At 36.1% G+C, this 14,703-nt stretch overlaps 1 protein-coding gene across 1 annotated transcript; it reads left to right on the top strand.

The window, feature by feature from the left end:
* Positions 309–14,328, top strand: LOC18588332 (myosin-17). Its single transcript, XM_007012662.2, has 39 exons — positions 309–654; positions 2,094–2,222; positions 2,416–2,559; positions 2,694–2,839; positions 2,912–3,068; positions 3,239–3,297; positions 3,554–3,713; positions 3,840–3,989; positions 4,072–4,208; positions 4,308–4,454; positions 4,532–4,633; positions 4,719–4,776; positions 4,869–4,970; positions 5,129–5,166; positions 5,385–5,511; positions 5,598–5,768; positions 6,710–6,841; positions 6,948–7,057; positions 7,369–7,429; positions 8,263–8,440; positions 8,616–8,821; positions 8,976–9,095; positions 9,194–9,292; positions 9,401–9,622; positions 10,191–10,330; positions 10,658–10,775; positions 10,872–10,922; positions 11,021–11,101; positions 11,244–11,414; positions 11,603–11,758; positions 11,863–12,069; positions 12,313–12,450; positions 12,536–12,606; positions 12,731–12,830; positions 12,908–12,964; positions 13,056–13,112; positions 13,204–13,284; positions 13,424–13,506; positions 13,613–14,328. The coding sequence occupies exons 1-39, from the start codon at positions 652–654 to the stop codon at positions 13,734–13,736; spliced, it is 4,593 nt and encodes a 1,530-aa protein (XP_007012724.1). The 5' UTR covers positions 309–651; the 3' UTR covers positions 13,737–14,328.

Below are 14,703 nucleotides of genomic sequence, written 5' to 3'. Positions count from 1 at the left end.
GATTTTTGCTTAATCAAAGCTCTTTTTTTTTTTGTTGAAAATGACTAGCCACCTTTGATTGCTTAGTTGGACTTAACTTATGGCAAATACCGTAAATAACAACAAGTATAAGACTTAAAACACCGACCAAAACGAAAAAGGCATAGTTTAGTCTAAAAACTTTCACTGATGTCGGTTTTAGAGCCCGAAAATTCCACTGTTTGTGGTGACCACGAACGTCCAACTAGACCTTCTTCGCCACCCCCCCGCCATTGGACCCCAGCTAACCAGTAACAAAAATAAAAGAATTTTAAAGACATGAAAAAAAAAAAGAACTTTTGAACTTTTTGCTTTTGTATATAAACTACCACGCCATTTCCATTTGCTTCTATTTCTTTCATTTTGGTCTGAGCGGAAAAAAAAAAGAGAAAAAAAGCTCGGAAAAGAGAGCAAAAATCGTGAGAAAAAAGCTTTGTTTTCTTCTTGTTATCGTCTTCTTGTGAATTCAACCGCCATCTTTTTTTCTTTTTGGTTTCTTCAAAAGTTTTATCCTTAAAACTCTTGAGTTACCAGTCCATTTGTGGTCCGATCTGACACGCCGAATCATTCTTTCTTCGACTCGGTCGTGTCTCGGATGAGTTGATATAAGGAAGATCGCTGCATATAATCGTCATGGTACTCGATTGTTTGGATTGTTTTTCTATTTTTTTGGCCGAGTTGAATCGGTTGAACGTGGCATCTTGTTATTTGATTCCTACTTTACTTTTATTTAATTTTTGAGATATATTATTAGTTTCATTTTTGTTTATTACTATATTTGATATATAACTTTGGCAATCTTAATATTAGATAGGTAATTCTTTGATGTATTCCATGCTATGGCATTTTTGTTTTTTTTTTTATGTTATATTGGCAAATGAAGAATGCTTTTTGATTTATGAATTAAAAAAAATTCAAATATATAAGTTTCTAATACTAGAAAATTCGAATTCTTATATTACGGGACTATAGAATCGCAATGCAGTCAAGATGTAGAGCAGTATTTGATTTTTAACATTTGATCGGTGTTATAATATCTTGTTTATATCTTTATAAGCGGATTTGATGTAAATGAAGTATAGAGTTAGGATTAGTGTATTGAATCAGTTTATAAGCTGAAAAGTAATCTTTGTCGGGTGTAGATTAAGTTTTTTTCCTCTGTTCTAGCATCCATTGATTGATTACATAGCTTGGAATGACTATTTTTCAATCCTCAGCTTAGTTTATATTTGCTCAGAATGATAAGATTGAAATATTTTCATACAAAAAATGATTAGCCCTCTCAGCTTTTTCTAACTATTAATTAAATAGTAGAGAAACTAAGTTCAACTGAAAAGAGGTTTAGTTATTTTGTTCTTTCATGTGTCGTGCCAGTATCATCCGATATTGAATAACCTTTAGTAGTAGATTTTGGACAGTAAAGAATTGGCAGTAGTTGTTAGTGCAATAATTAGACTTAATTGGCAGTTGAAACGGGGGTTGAGGATGTCATGGCGAGGCAATGTTAGTATGTAGGTGAGTATGGTGAGTGCCATTGGCTGACAATTTATCATTTCTTTTGAATGCTGGACATATATCATGCTGCAAAATTGGTTTTTAAGGAAGATTTTTGTTCTTATGAACAAAGTTTGAGCTATAATCCTTAATGGAGTTTCATGCCATTGTTATGAAATTCACAAGGAATCTAACAATATTTCTTTGTTTATGAGGCTATTTTGTTGTTGAATTATTTGCATTGATCTTTTTTTCTCTACGTGTATCTTTCAACCATATTTTTTTGTACACTTTTAAATATTTTATTTATAAAAAATAGCACTATCTAACTCCTTGGCAATTTAATTCTTGTAATCTTAAACTGATGTGAAATGTTTCTGATGTGGATTGCCCATTAATTTGGCATATTGCTCATTTCAGGAAGAGTGTTATTGATTGGAGATGAGACATTCATTGATCTTGTTTCCAGGAACTATTCTTTTGTGCATACTTGTTTTGGACAGTCATGACTGTTTATGTTTGTACACATTCACCTGCTTGTTTTCTTTCTTTGCATGGCTAATACTTTCATATATCGGCAGGCTGCTCCAGTTAATATTATTGTAGGTTCTCATGTTTGGGTTGAAGATGCGGCACTTGCATGGATTGATGGAGAAGTTTTCAAAATCAGTGGTGAAGAAGTTCATATCCACACAACAAATGGAAAAACTGTGAGTTTATTTCAGCTTTTTGTTTGTGTGTATATTTGCATGCATCCAAAGTTAATTTAGTAATTTCAAAGTGAAACTTTGATCTTTACATCTACTGGATTCTCTGCTATTTTTAATAATATTGTCTAGTCTTTTTTTTTTTTATTATAGATTCTAGTCTTAATATTCTTACTGACCAAAGAACTGATGGCAGGCTGTGGCAAATATCTCAAAGGTATTTCCAAAAGATACTGAAGCATCTCCTGGAGGTGTTGATGACATGACAAAGCTCTCGTATTTGCATGAACCTGGAGTTCTGCACAACTTGGCTATGAGATATGAACTTAATGAAATCTATGTAAGATACTTTCTGTTTTCTCTTTCTCTATTCGTATGCTGAAGTATGATTTTGTTCAAAGAAAGTTGTCGATTTAATTTCAAAGTCATCATAGTCTTACACACTGAAGTGCTATTCTTTACTACTTTTCGCAGACATACACTGGAAATATCCTGATTGCTATAAATCCATTCCAAAGGTTACCACACCTGTATGATACTCACATGATGGAGCAATACAAAGGAGCTGGATTTGGAGAGTTGAGCCCTCATGTTTTTGCTGTTGCAGATGTTGCATATAGGTAAGTACCCTCGGTTCTGCTGGATATAAGATGTTTCCATGCAATGGTCTCTCTGATTTGTCATGTAAACAGGGCAATGATGAATGAGGAAAAAAGCAACTCAATTCTAGTTAGTGGAGAAAGTGGTGCTGGTAAGACTGAGACTACAAAGATGCTCATGCGATACCTTGCATACCTTGGTGGTCGACAAGGAGTTGAAGGGCGGACAGTTGAACAACAAGTTCTAGAAGTAAGATGAATCTTAAACCGAACACCTCTTGGCCTCCACTTTTTCTTCTCTTTACTGGCATAAATCTGTAGTTCTTATATAGTTTCTGCAATGGTTATCATAAATCCAATGGATTGAAAAGAATGGGAGCATTTGCCTGACTTTGTATTTCTGGATGTTTATTTTCGCAGTCAAATCCTGTTCTTGAAGCTTTTGGAAATGCAAAAACTGTAAGGAACAACAACTCAAGGTGAGTGTATGCTTGCTACAGGGATTGAAAAATTGCAACCTTCTTCATAGATGATAGCGTATTCCACTTCCCATCTGAAATATCGAATGTTGGGTCTAAAAAGCTTTTAAAAAGTTGAATCATATTTCAGACATTGCAGCTAATTGGTATATTTTAATGTAAAAAATTGGTTTCTCCAATCAATTGTTTGTTTTGTCATGTTTTTTAATTAGTTTATGTTTTTGTCTGAGTTTTCCTGCCTCTTGGTACTACGTAGTCGTTTTGGTAAGTTTGTCGAGATCCAATTTGACAAGAATGGGAGGATATCTGGAGCAGCTGTTCGTACATATTTGCTGGAAAGATCTCGAGTTTGCCAAATTTCTAATCCTGAAAGAAATTACCACTGCTTTTACCTTCTTTGCGCAGCACCGCCAGAGGTATTAATGCTTTGCTTTTATAATGGAATATTTCTGTAATTTAGGCATCAATCTTCATGTGCATTTAGACTCGCCTATGCTGCTAATAATAGGCAGCAATTGATGATGTTCTCTCACAATTTTCAGGTCAGAGAAAAGTTTAAGTTGGGAGAACCTAAATCTTATCATTACCTTAATCAATCAAACTGCTATGCATTGGATGGGGTAGATGATACTCAGGAGTACCTTGCAACTATAAGGGCCATGGATATAGTTGGAATCAGCGAGGAAGAGCAGGTCAGTCTTCACTTCCATTAGTTTAAAAAAATATTGCACTTGTGGTTGCATTCACATTTTTCACGATGAGTAATTCTTTCAGGAGGCGATTTTTGGTGTTGTGGCTGCCATTTTACATCTTGGGAATATTGAATTTGCAAAGGGAGCAGACGTTGACTCTTCGGTAATCAAGGATGAGAAATCTAGGTTCCATCTTAATGTGACAGCTGAACTGCTCAAGTACCTATTTATCTCTTTCTTGAATATATTTCTTGATTTCTTATCTTGCATCTATTTATTTCTTTAATCAATATGTCTCATAAACTATTTATATAATAGGTGTGATGTCAAGAGCTTGGAAGATGCACTAATAAAGCGTGTAATGGTTACCCCAGAAGAAATTATTACAAGAACTCTTGATCCGGTTGCTGCAGTCAGTAGCAGGGATGCCTTAGCTAAAACCATCTATTCTCGCTTGTTTGATTGGTAAAGAAACTTCATCACTATTTTGTTTTCAACCATAGTGCATGAACTTTTAAAACATTTTTCTTTATTTCTGTCAGGCTTGTAGATAAGATCAACTTTTCGATTGGACAAGATCCAAACTCAAAGCAATTGATTGGAGTCCTTGATATTTATGGGTTCGAGAGCTTTAAGTTTAATAGGTAAGACATTTGCCGTTTAATACAATTAATTGGAATTTTTGCTTTCATAGTTAACAAAAGTTTGTCTATTTTCTTGTATCTATAGTTTTGAGCAGTTTTGCATCAATTTTACAAATGAAAAACTACAGCAGCATTTCAATCAGGTTTGGTAACTTCTGAAATAGTTCTTTTCCCCTACTTAAGATGCTACCTTGGCCATGCTTATTCTGAATCTAAGGTGATTTTGCCTTTGCAGCATGTTTTTAAAATGGAACAGGAGGAATACACAAAAGAAGAAATCAATTGGAGCTACATAGAATTTGTTGATAACCAGGATGTGTTGGATTTGATTGAGAAGGTTCAACATTGTTGCTTGCTTGTCTCTTGTTAATTTATATGAAATAATCTTTTCAAGAATATGACATGTTCTTGTTTCTTTATAAGTTTATGTATTCTTCACTGTCTTCTTATGCATCATGTTGCATAATTACAAGTACTTCCTCTATTTTTCTGCAGAAACCTGGAGGAATAATTGCACTTCTCGATGAAGCTTGGTATGCAGCTAGTATTTTTTTCTCTATTTGATCCATTATTTCTTTGAAGTTTTAAGGAACCTAAGTCACTATAGCTTGCTGTATATTTTTTGTGCATCTGTGCACATGTGCATATAATGCTCCACATATTTAATGAAACTGCATGCTCTCTGAGTCTCGCTCCTGTAATATATTCTTGGTTTTGGTTGATTTCATGTTTACTTGACTGCTTTATGCAGTATGTTTCCTAAATCCACACATGAAACATTTGCTCAGAAGTTGTTCCAGACATTCAAAAACAACAAGCGCTTTATTAAACCGAAGCTATCTCGTACGAGTTTTACTATTTCTCACTATGCTGGAGAGGTACACTTGTTTTGCCTTTTATATCTACAAAGTTTCTCTGGCTAATAAGGATAACTCAACTATTTGTTTTCTTGTCCTCTTCCCAGGTAACTTATCTGGCTGATCTGTTCCTTGACAAGAACAAAGATTATGTAGTGGCTGAACATCAGGATCTGTTGACAGCCTCAAAGTGCTCCTTTGTGGCTGCTCTGTTTCCTCCTCCTGCTGAGGAGTCTTCTAAATCATCCAAATTTTCATCCATTGGATCACGCTTTAAGGTATTTTTGATCCAGTTATCAACTCTCTTTATCTGATAACTGTACTTATCATTGGTTTTAGCTAAGTTATTTTGTTCAGGAATGAATCCCATTGGTTTACAATATGCAAACTGATGGTCATTGGAAAAGTGAAAGCATTCAAAATGTTTCAAACCTACTTAAATAAAGGGTTAAAAAAACTCCTTGACCTCTAATTCAGCACATGACCCTATAATTCAGGTTTTGGGCATCATCATAGCGTACTTGTTCCTGGTCACAGAACACAATTCCGAGATTACAGGAAAAAGGGAAACAAGACCATGTAAAATAAAATGTTGAGTTACAGTTTCTATAGAAGCCAGGTTGTTGACTTGGTGTTTCTTTTCTTTCTTTTTCTTTTTGGTGCTTTTTTTGGGGGGAGGGCTGTGAAACTGTGGGGTGGCCAAGTGATAACAGCAAGGCTTATGGCAAGAACAGTACTTAAGGGTTGTTATGATGTCCTCCTAATCTTTTGTTTGAATGAGTGATGATATAACTATTTCTCTAGCAAAATGGTAATTTTGTTTCAATGTTAAGTTCATGATTTTGTTTCTGTGTTATCTAAGCCATGAAGGCTTTGTTTTCTATAAACTTATTGACAGCATGGGTTGTGGAAGAAGGAAAATAAAATAGATCCAGAATTGAGTAACCTTCCGCAGTTAAGCATGCAGAAAACGAAACTGAGGAAGCTCATACATATTACAATGCTTTTAAAAACCATAAATCCAGTCATTCAGATAATTATCAAACTGTTCTGCATCAATTTTGGAAATGTTCTGATGTTCTTAACATGAATGATATCTTGAGACAGATGACATAGTTGATAGATCCTCTTCTTTAGCTTGCTAGTAACGACAGACTTCTTAACTTGGACTTTTACATAATTTCCTCTCTAATAACCAAAAAATGTTTTAAAATTGCAGCTACAACTTCAATCTTTAATGGAGACATTGAATTCAACCGAACCTCACTATATCAGATGTGTGAAGCCAAACAATGCCCTCAAGCCTGCGATTTTTGAGAATGCCAATATAATTCAGCAGTTACGATGTGGTGTGAGTATAATTTGGCTGTATCATAATCTCAATTTGTTTTGCTTCAAACTGTCAAGTCCTTTCGATGGTTGTGGCAGTTGAAGTTGTTTGTGACATTTTTTTGTAGGGTGTTCTTGAGGCTATTAGGATCAGCTGTGCTGGATATCCAACAAGAAGAACATTTTATGAGTTTCTTCACCGTTTTGGTGTTCTTGCTCCTGAAATTTTGGAGGGAAAGTGAGTTGTAAATTCTATCATCGTCTAGTTGTAAAGTTCAGGGATAGAGATGGACATATTCATTTAATGATGCTTACCTTCATGACATATAAGCTAAAAGAAATGCATCACAATCCCTTAGCTAATGTGAGGTTATGTGAGAGATGCTCGGAATACTTGAACATTAGATTTTGAGCTTTTACGTTTTAGGCAAAGACTTGTATCATTGCACTGTGTAATGGACCCTACCATAGTTTAGTTTTTCCCGATTGTTGCATATGATTTTTCTTAAAGATTGTACCATTTTATTTTTTGTGTGTTTGTATGTGCAGTCATGATGACAAGGTTGCATGTCAAATGATCCTGGATAAGATGGGATTGAAAGGTTATCAGGTAAATGAAACACAACCTTACAGCTTACAATTGTGAACATGATATTTTGGAATTAAAATGGGATGAGAGGCTTAAGGGGAGGTCCCTGTCTACCATAGAAATGTAATATCACTTTCCTGTCCTAGTTGCATGCACAAGGGCAGGGTGTACTGAGATCAAAGCAAAAACAGAGAATAGCTGAAGGTTACTTGACATATTGTAATTTCCTGAGCATGCGACTAATTGATAACTGATACCGGTGATGTATTTATGCTGCCTCTTTTATGCTGTAAGCATGGGCTATCAGCACTATTTATTTGTGGCTGTAGTGGGTCAGAAGGTGCGTTTATAATGAAAATTTCTGCTTATATCTTTGAATTTTACACATAAAATTGGGGTTTGGTGATGACTGGTTCGTCCTTAACATGTTCCATGCAAAATATGGTTAGGAAATGTGAAAACCACATGTAATTGCAATGTAATCCAAGTAAGATAACCAGAAGTACTCCATGTTGGTGTTAAAGACCACCCCTTCCCAGTTGTTAGCCTCTTATCGCTGTCTCAAAAGTGCCCAATTTGATTGGATAGCTGAGTGCTTCTTCCCATTTGCATCATTAATGCTGCTTATTAAGTGTCTTTGATGACTGAATGTGTACCCTTGATGAATTGATGTCAACTGCTATCTAGCACTTGTAGCTCCGTCAAATCTGACATTGAAAGTAACAATTTGTTTTTTAATCTCCGCTTTGATTAAAGATCTTGTGTGATTATCCGTACTCAAGAACCAGTGTGCAGTTCATCAGTGTTTATAAACTTTTGTATCACACTCTTGTCTAATACAATTGGCATAGCAGATAGGTAAGGCCAAAGTATTCCTCAGAGCTGGGCAGATGGCTGAGTTAGATGCCAGAAGGGCAGAAGTGCTTGGAAATGCAGCCAGAACCATTCAAAGGCAGATTCGAACTTATATTGCACGGAAGGAGTTTGTTGCACTACGTAAAGCTGCAATCATGTTGCAATCTCATTGGCGAGGTATCTATTTAGTTTCATTATAAGTTCAAAAGAAATGTATGACACCGGTGATCTTCAGAAGTAGAAGTATTTTGAAATGCAATAATGGTTTCCAGATGCTTTTAGTTTTGTCTCTGAGTGCATTGAAATGCTGTCATGTTTATGACCTGTCTGTTTTCTTTTTCATTGTAATTAGGCATACTAGCCTGCAAACTGTATGAGCAGTTGAGAAGGGAAGCAGCTGCTTTGAAGATTCAAAAGAACTTCAGGCGGTACACTGCCAGGGAATCCTATTTAACAGTAAGGTTGTCGGCAATCACAGTGCAGACTGGGTTAAGGGCAATGACTGCTCGGAACGAATTCAGATTCAGAAAGCAAACTAAGGCTGCAATCATCATTCAGGTCTGACTGCAACTACTTGATCGTGTTGTCTTAATCTTGTAAATTAATGTGAATTTTGGATGAAAGTTGTGACGCTGCTACTGAAGCAATGAAGGCTTTATGAAACTCAATTCATAGAATTGAATATTGACTGGATACTTTACTTAACATTCAGGCTACTTTGCGTTGCCACGTTGCATACTCTTATTATAAGAGTCTCCTGAAAGCTGCAATTACTGCTCAATGTGGTTGGAGGAGAAGAGTTGCTCGGAGAGAGCTCAGAAAGCTCAAGATGGTTTGATCACATTCTTTAGTGCTACTTTATTCTCATAAAAGCTTAATGCACTTTGCATTCTAAACTCAGGTTGTAACCATTACCCTAAATTTATTTAGGCTGCTCGAGAAACAGGGGCTCTAAAAGAAGCAAAGGACAAACTGGAAAAGCGTGTGGAAGAACTAACATGGCGTTTGCAGTTTGAGAAACGTTTGAGGGTAATTTACGTCATTTTATGTTCTAACATGTATTATTGTTTACTATTGTTGCATCTTCTGTAAAACATTATCATTATCTGTTTTAACCTGTAAAATCTTTACTAACAGACTGATTTAGAAGAGGAGAAGGCCCAAGAAATTGCCAAGTTACAGGAGGCTTTGCATGCAATGCAAATTCAAGTGGAGGAAGCAAATGCTAGAGTCATAAAAGAGCAAGAGGCTGCTCGGAAAGCTATTGAAGAAGCTCCTCCAATTATTAAAGAGACTCCTGTTATAGTTCAGGACACAGAAAAGGTTAATTCGTTAGCTGCTGAGGTCGAGAGTTTGAAGGTAAGAATCACGATTGTGATTGGTTGTACAATTGTATGTCTATTTCCCTCCTATGAGATTCAATAAGTAATTTAATTTGGATAGAAGCAAAAATAATTTTTATTTGCTAATAAATGTATAAATTCTTAATGAATGTTAACTGTAGCTCCACATGTTGGTATGATTAAGTTTATGAGTGGCTACAACTTCTGTTTGTTAGGACATAAAACTGAAAATCAGATGAAATTTCCCATCAAGGCTATGAATAAATGAATCAATTAATATTAATGAATCTATGAAGTTGCAGGAAGAACATCAAGGTCAACAATAAATCAGTAATTTTTTACTGATTTTTCTTATATGTATTTGATATCAATATGTTTTAGGCTCTATTCTGTATATATCTGAAATTTGTATGTCATGCAATTGCCTTGTGTATCATTATTGGATGCTTAATGTGTATTGATTTCCACTGGCAACAGATTGCAAGCAATTAGCTTAAACTTAGTTGGCTTTCTATTATTTATCTTGGAATCTTTAGAAACTTTGATGATAACAACAGGGATAAAATGTTCATTTGTCACTGCAGGCTTCGTTGCTATCAGAAAGAAAAGCAGCAGAGGAGGCTCATAATGCTTGTAGAGATGCTGAGGCCAGAAATGCACAGCTGGTAAAGAAACTAGAAGATTCAGAGCGAAAGGTGGATCAGCTTCAGGAATCTGTCCAGAGGTCTGTCTAGATTTGAAATTTGTTGGAATATAAACTAACAGTACTTTGAATCAAAATGTTGAAAAGGAAACAAAAGAGGTAGAAAAGGGAGCCAATCAGCTCAGAGCTGATAAGTGATGAATGCATCCTCCCTTTTCGTATTTTGTCTGGTGGTCAGTTTCCATGACACTCAAGTATATCTGCCACACATATTACTTCACTTGATGCTTCTGTCTGCAAGCACCCATCCCTCTATTTTCATTCGGCTCTTCTTTTCCTGTGTCAAACTGAAACCTTTTGACTTAATATCTTTCAACCTTGAAAAGTTGATGCATTTCTATGGTTCAGGTTGGAAGAGAAGCTTGCCAATTCAGAATCTGAGATTCAAGTACTTCGTCAGCAGTCACTGGCAATATCACCAACTGGGAAATCTTTGTCTGCAAGACAAAGAACAATGATTATGCCGGTATAAATTAGCTATTATTAGTTCATTACACAGCCTCATATTGTATAGTACAAGCTTAGAGAAATATATCTTGAGTATTTGGTAATTAATTTGCAGAGGACACCAGAGAATGGAAATGTTATAAATGGAGAAACAAAGGTTCCATCGGTAAGGGAACATCATTAATTGTGATAATTAAAAATGAAAATTTGTAGAATATAAGATGTTTTAGTAGTTACATTGCTTACTGCTTAGTGTCTTTTCAGGACACAACTCTTGCCATATCAAATGTACGTGAGCCCGAATCTGAGGAAAAACCTCAGAAATCTCTCAATGAAAAGCAGCAGGTTAGTGGCTATTGAAATGGATGACACTGTTATGAAACTCATTTTATATCTTATCTGATTCTTAATTTTGAGTAGTACATTCCTATTCATTTGGATGTACCTTCTTCCGATTTATCTCTTTAAATCTGCCTTTGTGTTTCAGGAGAATCAGGACCTACTGATCAAGTGTATATCACAAAATTTGGGTTTCTCTGGGAGCAAACCTGTTGCTGCTTGTGTCATATACAAATGTCTCCTTCACTGGAGGTCATTTGAAGTTGAAAGAACGACTGTTTTTGACCGCATCATTCAAACAATAGCTTCTTCCATAGAGGTAAGCTGTAGTTTGGCTTTTAAAAATTTTCTGCATCATTAGACAACAAAATCCGTCAGCTGCCTTTCGGCTTAGAGGCTGATGGAATTAGATTGAGAGCAACTGCAAGTTGTCAATGTCTTGTCATATCCTCACTTGTCCGAATGAAAAGAGTGTCATTAATGTGAGCCACATCTATCTCACTGAAGGTCCAGGACAATAACGATGTCTTAGCCTATTGGTTATCTAATTCATCAACATTATTGTTGCTGCTTCAACACACACTTAAAGCAAGTGGAGCTGCAAGTTTGACACCACAAAGGCGAAGAGCAGCATCAGCTTCACTCTTTGGGAGGATGTCTCAAGTAAGAAGCTATTATTCATTTTATTGAAAAATTTGTCTTAGCCTTTCCATATATTTGATTAATTTTCTTTTCCTGCTTTTCTTTTGTTTTAATATGAATTCTAGGGACTACGGGCATCTCCCCAAAGTGCTGGGCTCTCATTTCTTAATGGCCGCGGGCTTAGTAGACTAGATGACTTACGCCAAGTGGAGGCCAAGTACCCTGCATTACTGTTTAAACAACAGCTTACGGCCTTCCTTGAGAAGATATATGGAATGATAAGAGACAATCTAAAGAAAGAGATCTCTCCACTGCTTGGATTGTGTATTCAGGTTGTTGCTAAGTTGTTTTTGTTCAAGCTACATCGTGGGTTACTTTTTCAGTTTCAGAAATGAGATTATTAGAATTTTCTTTGGGTTGGGGGTGTCCAGGTGTGTGGGTTATGAGGCTTGGTGACTTAATGCTGCCTATTCTTAGTTGTTACTTGTATATGGTTATTTTGTGACTACTGATGCAAATAAGTATGAGTAAATACACAGAATCATCTCCAATTGAATATTTTCAATACAATGCAGGCACCTAGGACATCACGGGCAAGTTTGGTGAAGGGGCGTTCTCAAGCAAATGCTGTTGCTCAGCAAGCATTAATTGCTCATTGGCAAAGCATTGTGAAAAGCTTGAACCGTTATCTGAAGATAATGAAAGTGAACCATGTAAGATCTGAAACTTTGCTTGAAAATAAAAAATTGTAATATTTCTTCTAGGGATGTTACAAGTCTCTGTTTTCTGGTTCTACAGGTACCTCCCTTCTTAGTCCATAAAATATACACTCAAATATTCTCATTCGTCAACGTTCAGCTATTCAACAGGTATCTCTCTGTATGTCTATGTGTGAACATGCACACATATTTATTACTTGATCATATGACAAAGAAAAAGGTTATGGTCAATTGCCATAATAACTGCGTGCATTTGTCTTACACATTTATGCAGTCTTCTTCTGCGACGTGAGTGTTGCTCATTTAGTAATGGGGAGTATGTGAAAGCTGGTCTGGCTGAATTAGAACAGTGGTGCTATGAGGCAACTGAGGAAGTAAGCTCTGGGCAATCATTAGTGACCTTTATACCCTGCCATGTTTTCTTGTTCTTTATCCAAATTCTTGTGAACAGTATGCAGGTTCAGCATGGGATGAACTGAAGCACATAAGACAGGCTGTAGGATTCCTGGTTAGATTCCTTTTATAGCATTCTTGTTCAGTAACTGTTTCTAATCATGATCTCATATGACTCACTGACGGACCATTTGTCTGCAACTCAGGTTATTCATCAGAAACCCAAAAAGACCCTGAATGAAATAACAAAAGAACTTTGCCCAGTAAATGCTCTTCTCTTTAAGACTCCTCACCTCTTTAACATTTTCCTTCTTCAGATCTTCATCTTTCTTTCTTGTGTTGCTGCTTCTTCAGGTACTCAGCATACAACAGTTATACAGAATCAGCACAATGTACTGGGATGACAAATATGGGACACATAGCGTGTCATCTGATGTAAGTTCAAAATAGTCCAAATATGTATGTTGATGGCCTGTGAAATACTAAACCTGTTTGGTTTTGGCCTTTTTTTGGAATTTTGAAATCTCTGCTTTCAAGACTTGCAAATTTTATAGATGAACTCTTAATTGTACAGGTCATTGCAAACATGAGAGTTATGATGACCGAGGACTCCAACAATGCTGTTAGTAGTTCGTTCCTATTAGATGATGATTCAAGGTAGTTTGTTCCTCCTCCTTTTATCTTCATGTGGAAGAGTACTTGATCCCATAGTCTTCATCCACCACTCTTGATTTTTATATCTACACTTCATATATCAATGCAGCATCCCATTTACAGTGGATGACATCTCCAAGTCCCTGCAACAAGTAGACATAGCTGATGTTGATCCTCCATCAATGATTCGTGAAAATTCAGGTTTTGGGTTCTTACTTCCACGTTCAGAGTGATAATCATGGTCACAGTCTCGCCTACTTATCATTACTCTCGATCATTGTACTAGTCCTGTGCATATAATTACATCATCTCTCATCTCCTTGTGTATACTATTTTTTTCTACTTTTCACATCCTCACAGGCTGGTGGTTTTTGATGCCTGGGGTCACATATCACATATGATTCTTTTCCCCATGTTCCAAAAACATGGGGTATTTCTTAAGAAGCCATATCACCATTTATGTGATAATGTGCAATATAGGAATAGGTTGGTCTTCTGCCCACAACGGGCGTTTTGCTCTTCCTTTTTTTTTTTTTTCAATTTTTTAATATCTTTTTGGGGCAAGGGGCTCCTTTTGCTTGGGTTTGCGGGTTCTTTGGCGATTTTTGAGTGTAATTAACTACAACAGTTGCATTTTTTATAGGTCATGATTTGTTGTATGAGTTAATGGTGTAAAGTAAATCCAATTTTCGTTTAGTACTGAATGGATGTAATTGTGAAATCCCCCCCTTTCTTGACTTAAGATTTTCTTTGTGCTCCCCTCTCAGATTCCAATTTGTATTAGCTACCAAACTGAGATCATTAACCCATATTCAGTTACTGTCAGCCCTATCTAGTGAAATTGAGTGGGAATACTCTGTTTTCTCTCTCTCTCGTGTTTTGTTGAGGGATAAAATGGTGGTGTGCCTTCTGTTTCTTCCCTTGTTATCTTATATATGAAAGGAAACAGAAACAACTCACTCCGAGTTCTTGCATGCTTCGACTGGAGTCAGGAGACGCTTCAGAATATATACAAGCTCTAACTCATAAAGTTGAACTTAGGAATGATTGGCGGCTCAAATTTGCCCATGCAGGCCTCCCTTTTTTTTTATTACCCTTAGCTCTTCTTTCTAACGCCAGTATGATCCTCTCTCCTGCACAAAATCCAAAAATAAGTACTGAAATCCTTCATTTGAAACCTTGAATCAAAATAAGAGAAAC

Source organism: Theobroma cacao, chromosome 9 (assembly GCF_000208745.1).
Source record: "Theobroma cacao cultivar B97-61/B2 chromosome 9, Criollo_cocoa_genome_V2, whole genome shotgun sequence".
Lineage (NCBI taxonomy): Eukaryota > Viridiplantae > Streptophyta > Magnoliopsida > Malvales > Malvaceae > Theobroma > Theobroma cacao.
This window is presented reverse-complemented; position numbering and strand designations above follow the sequence as displayed.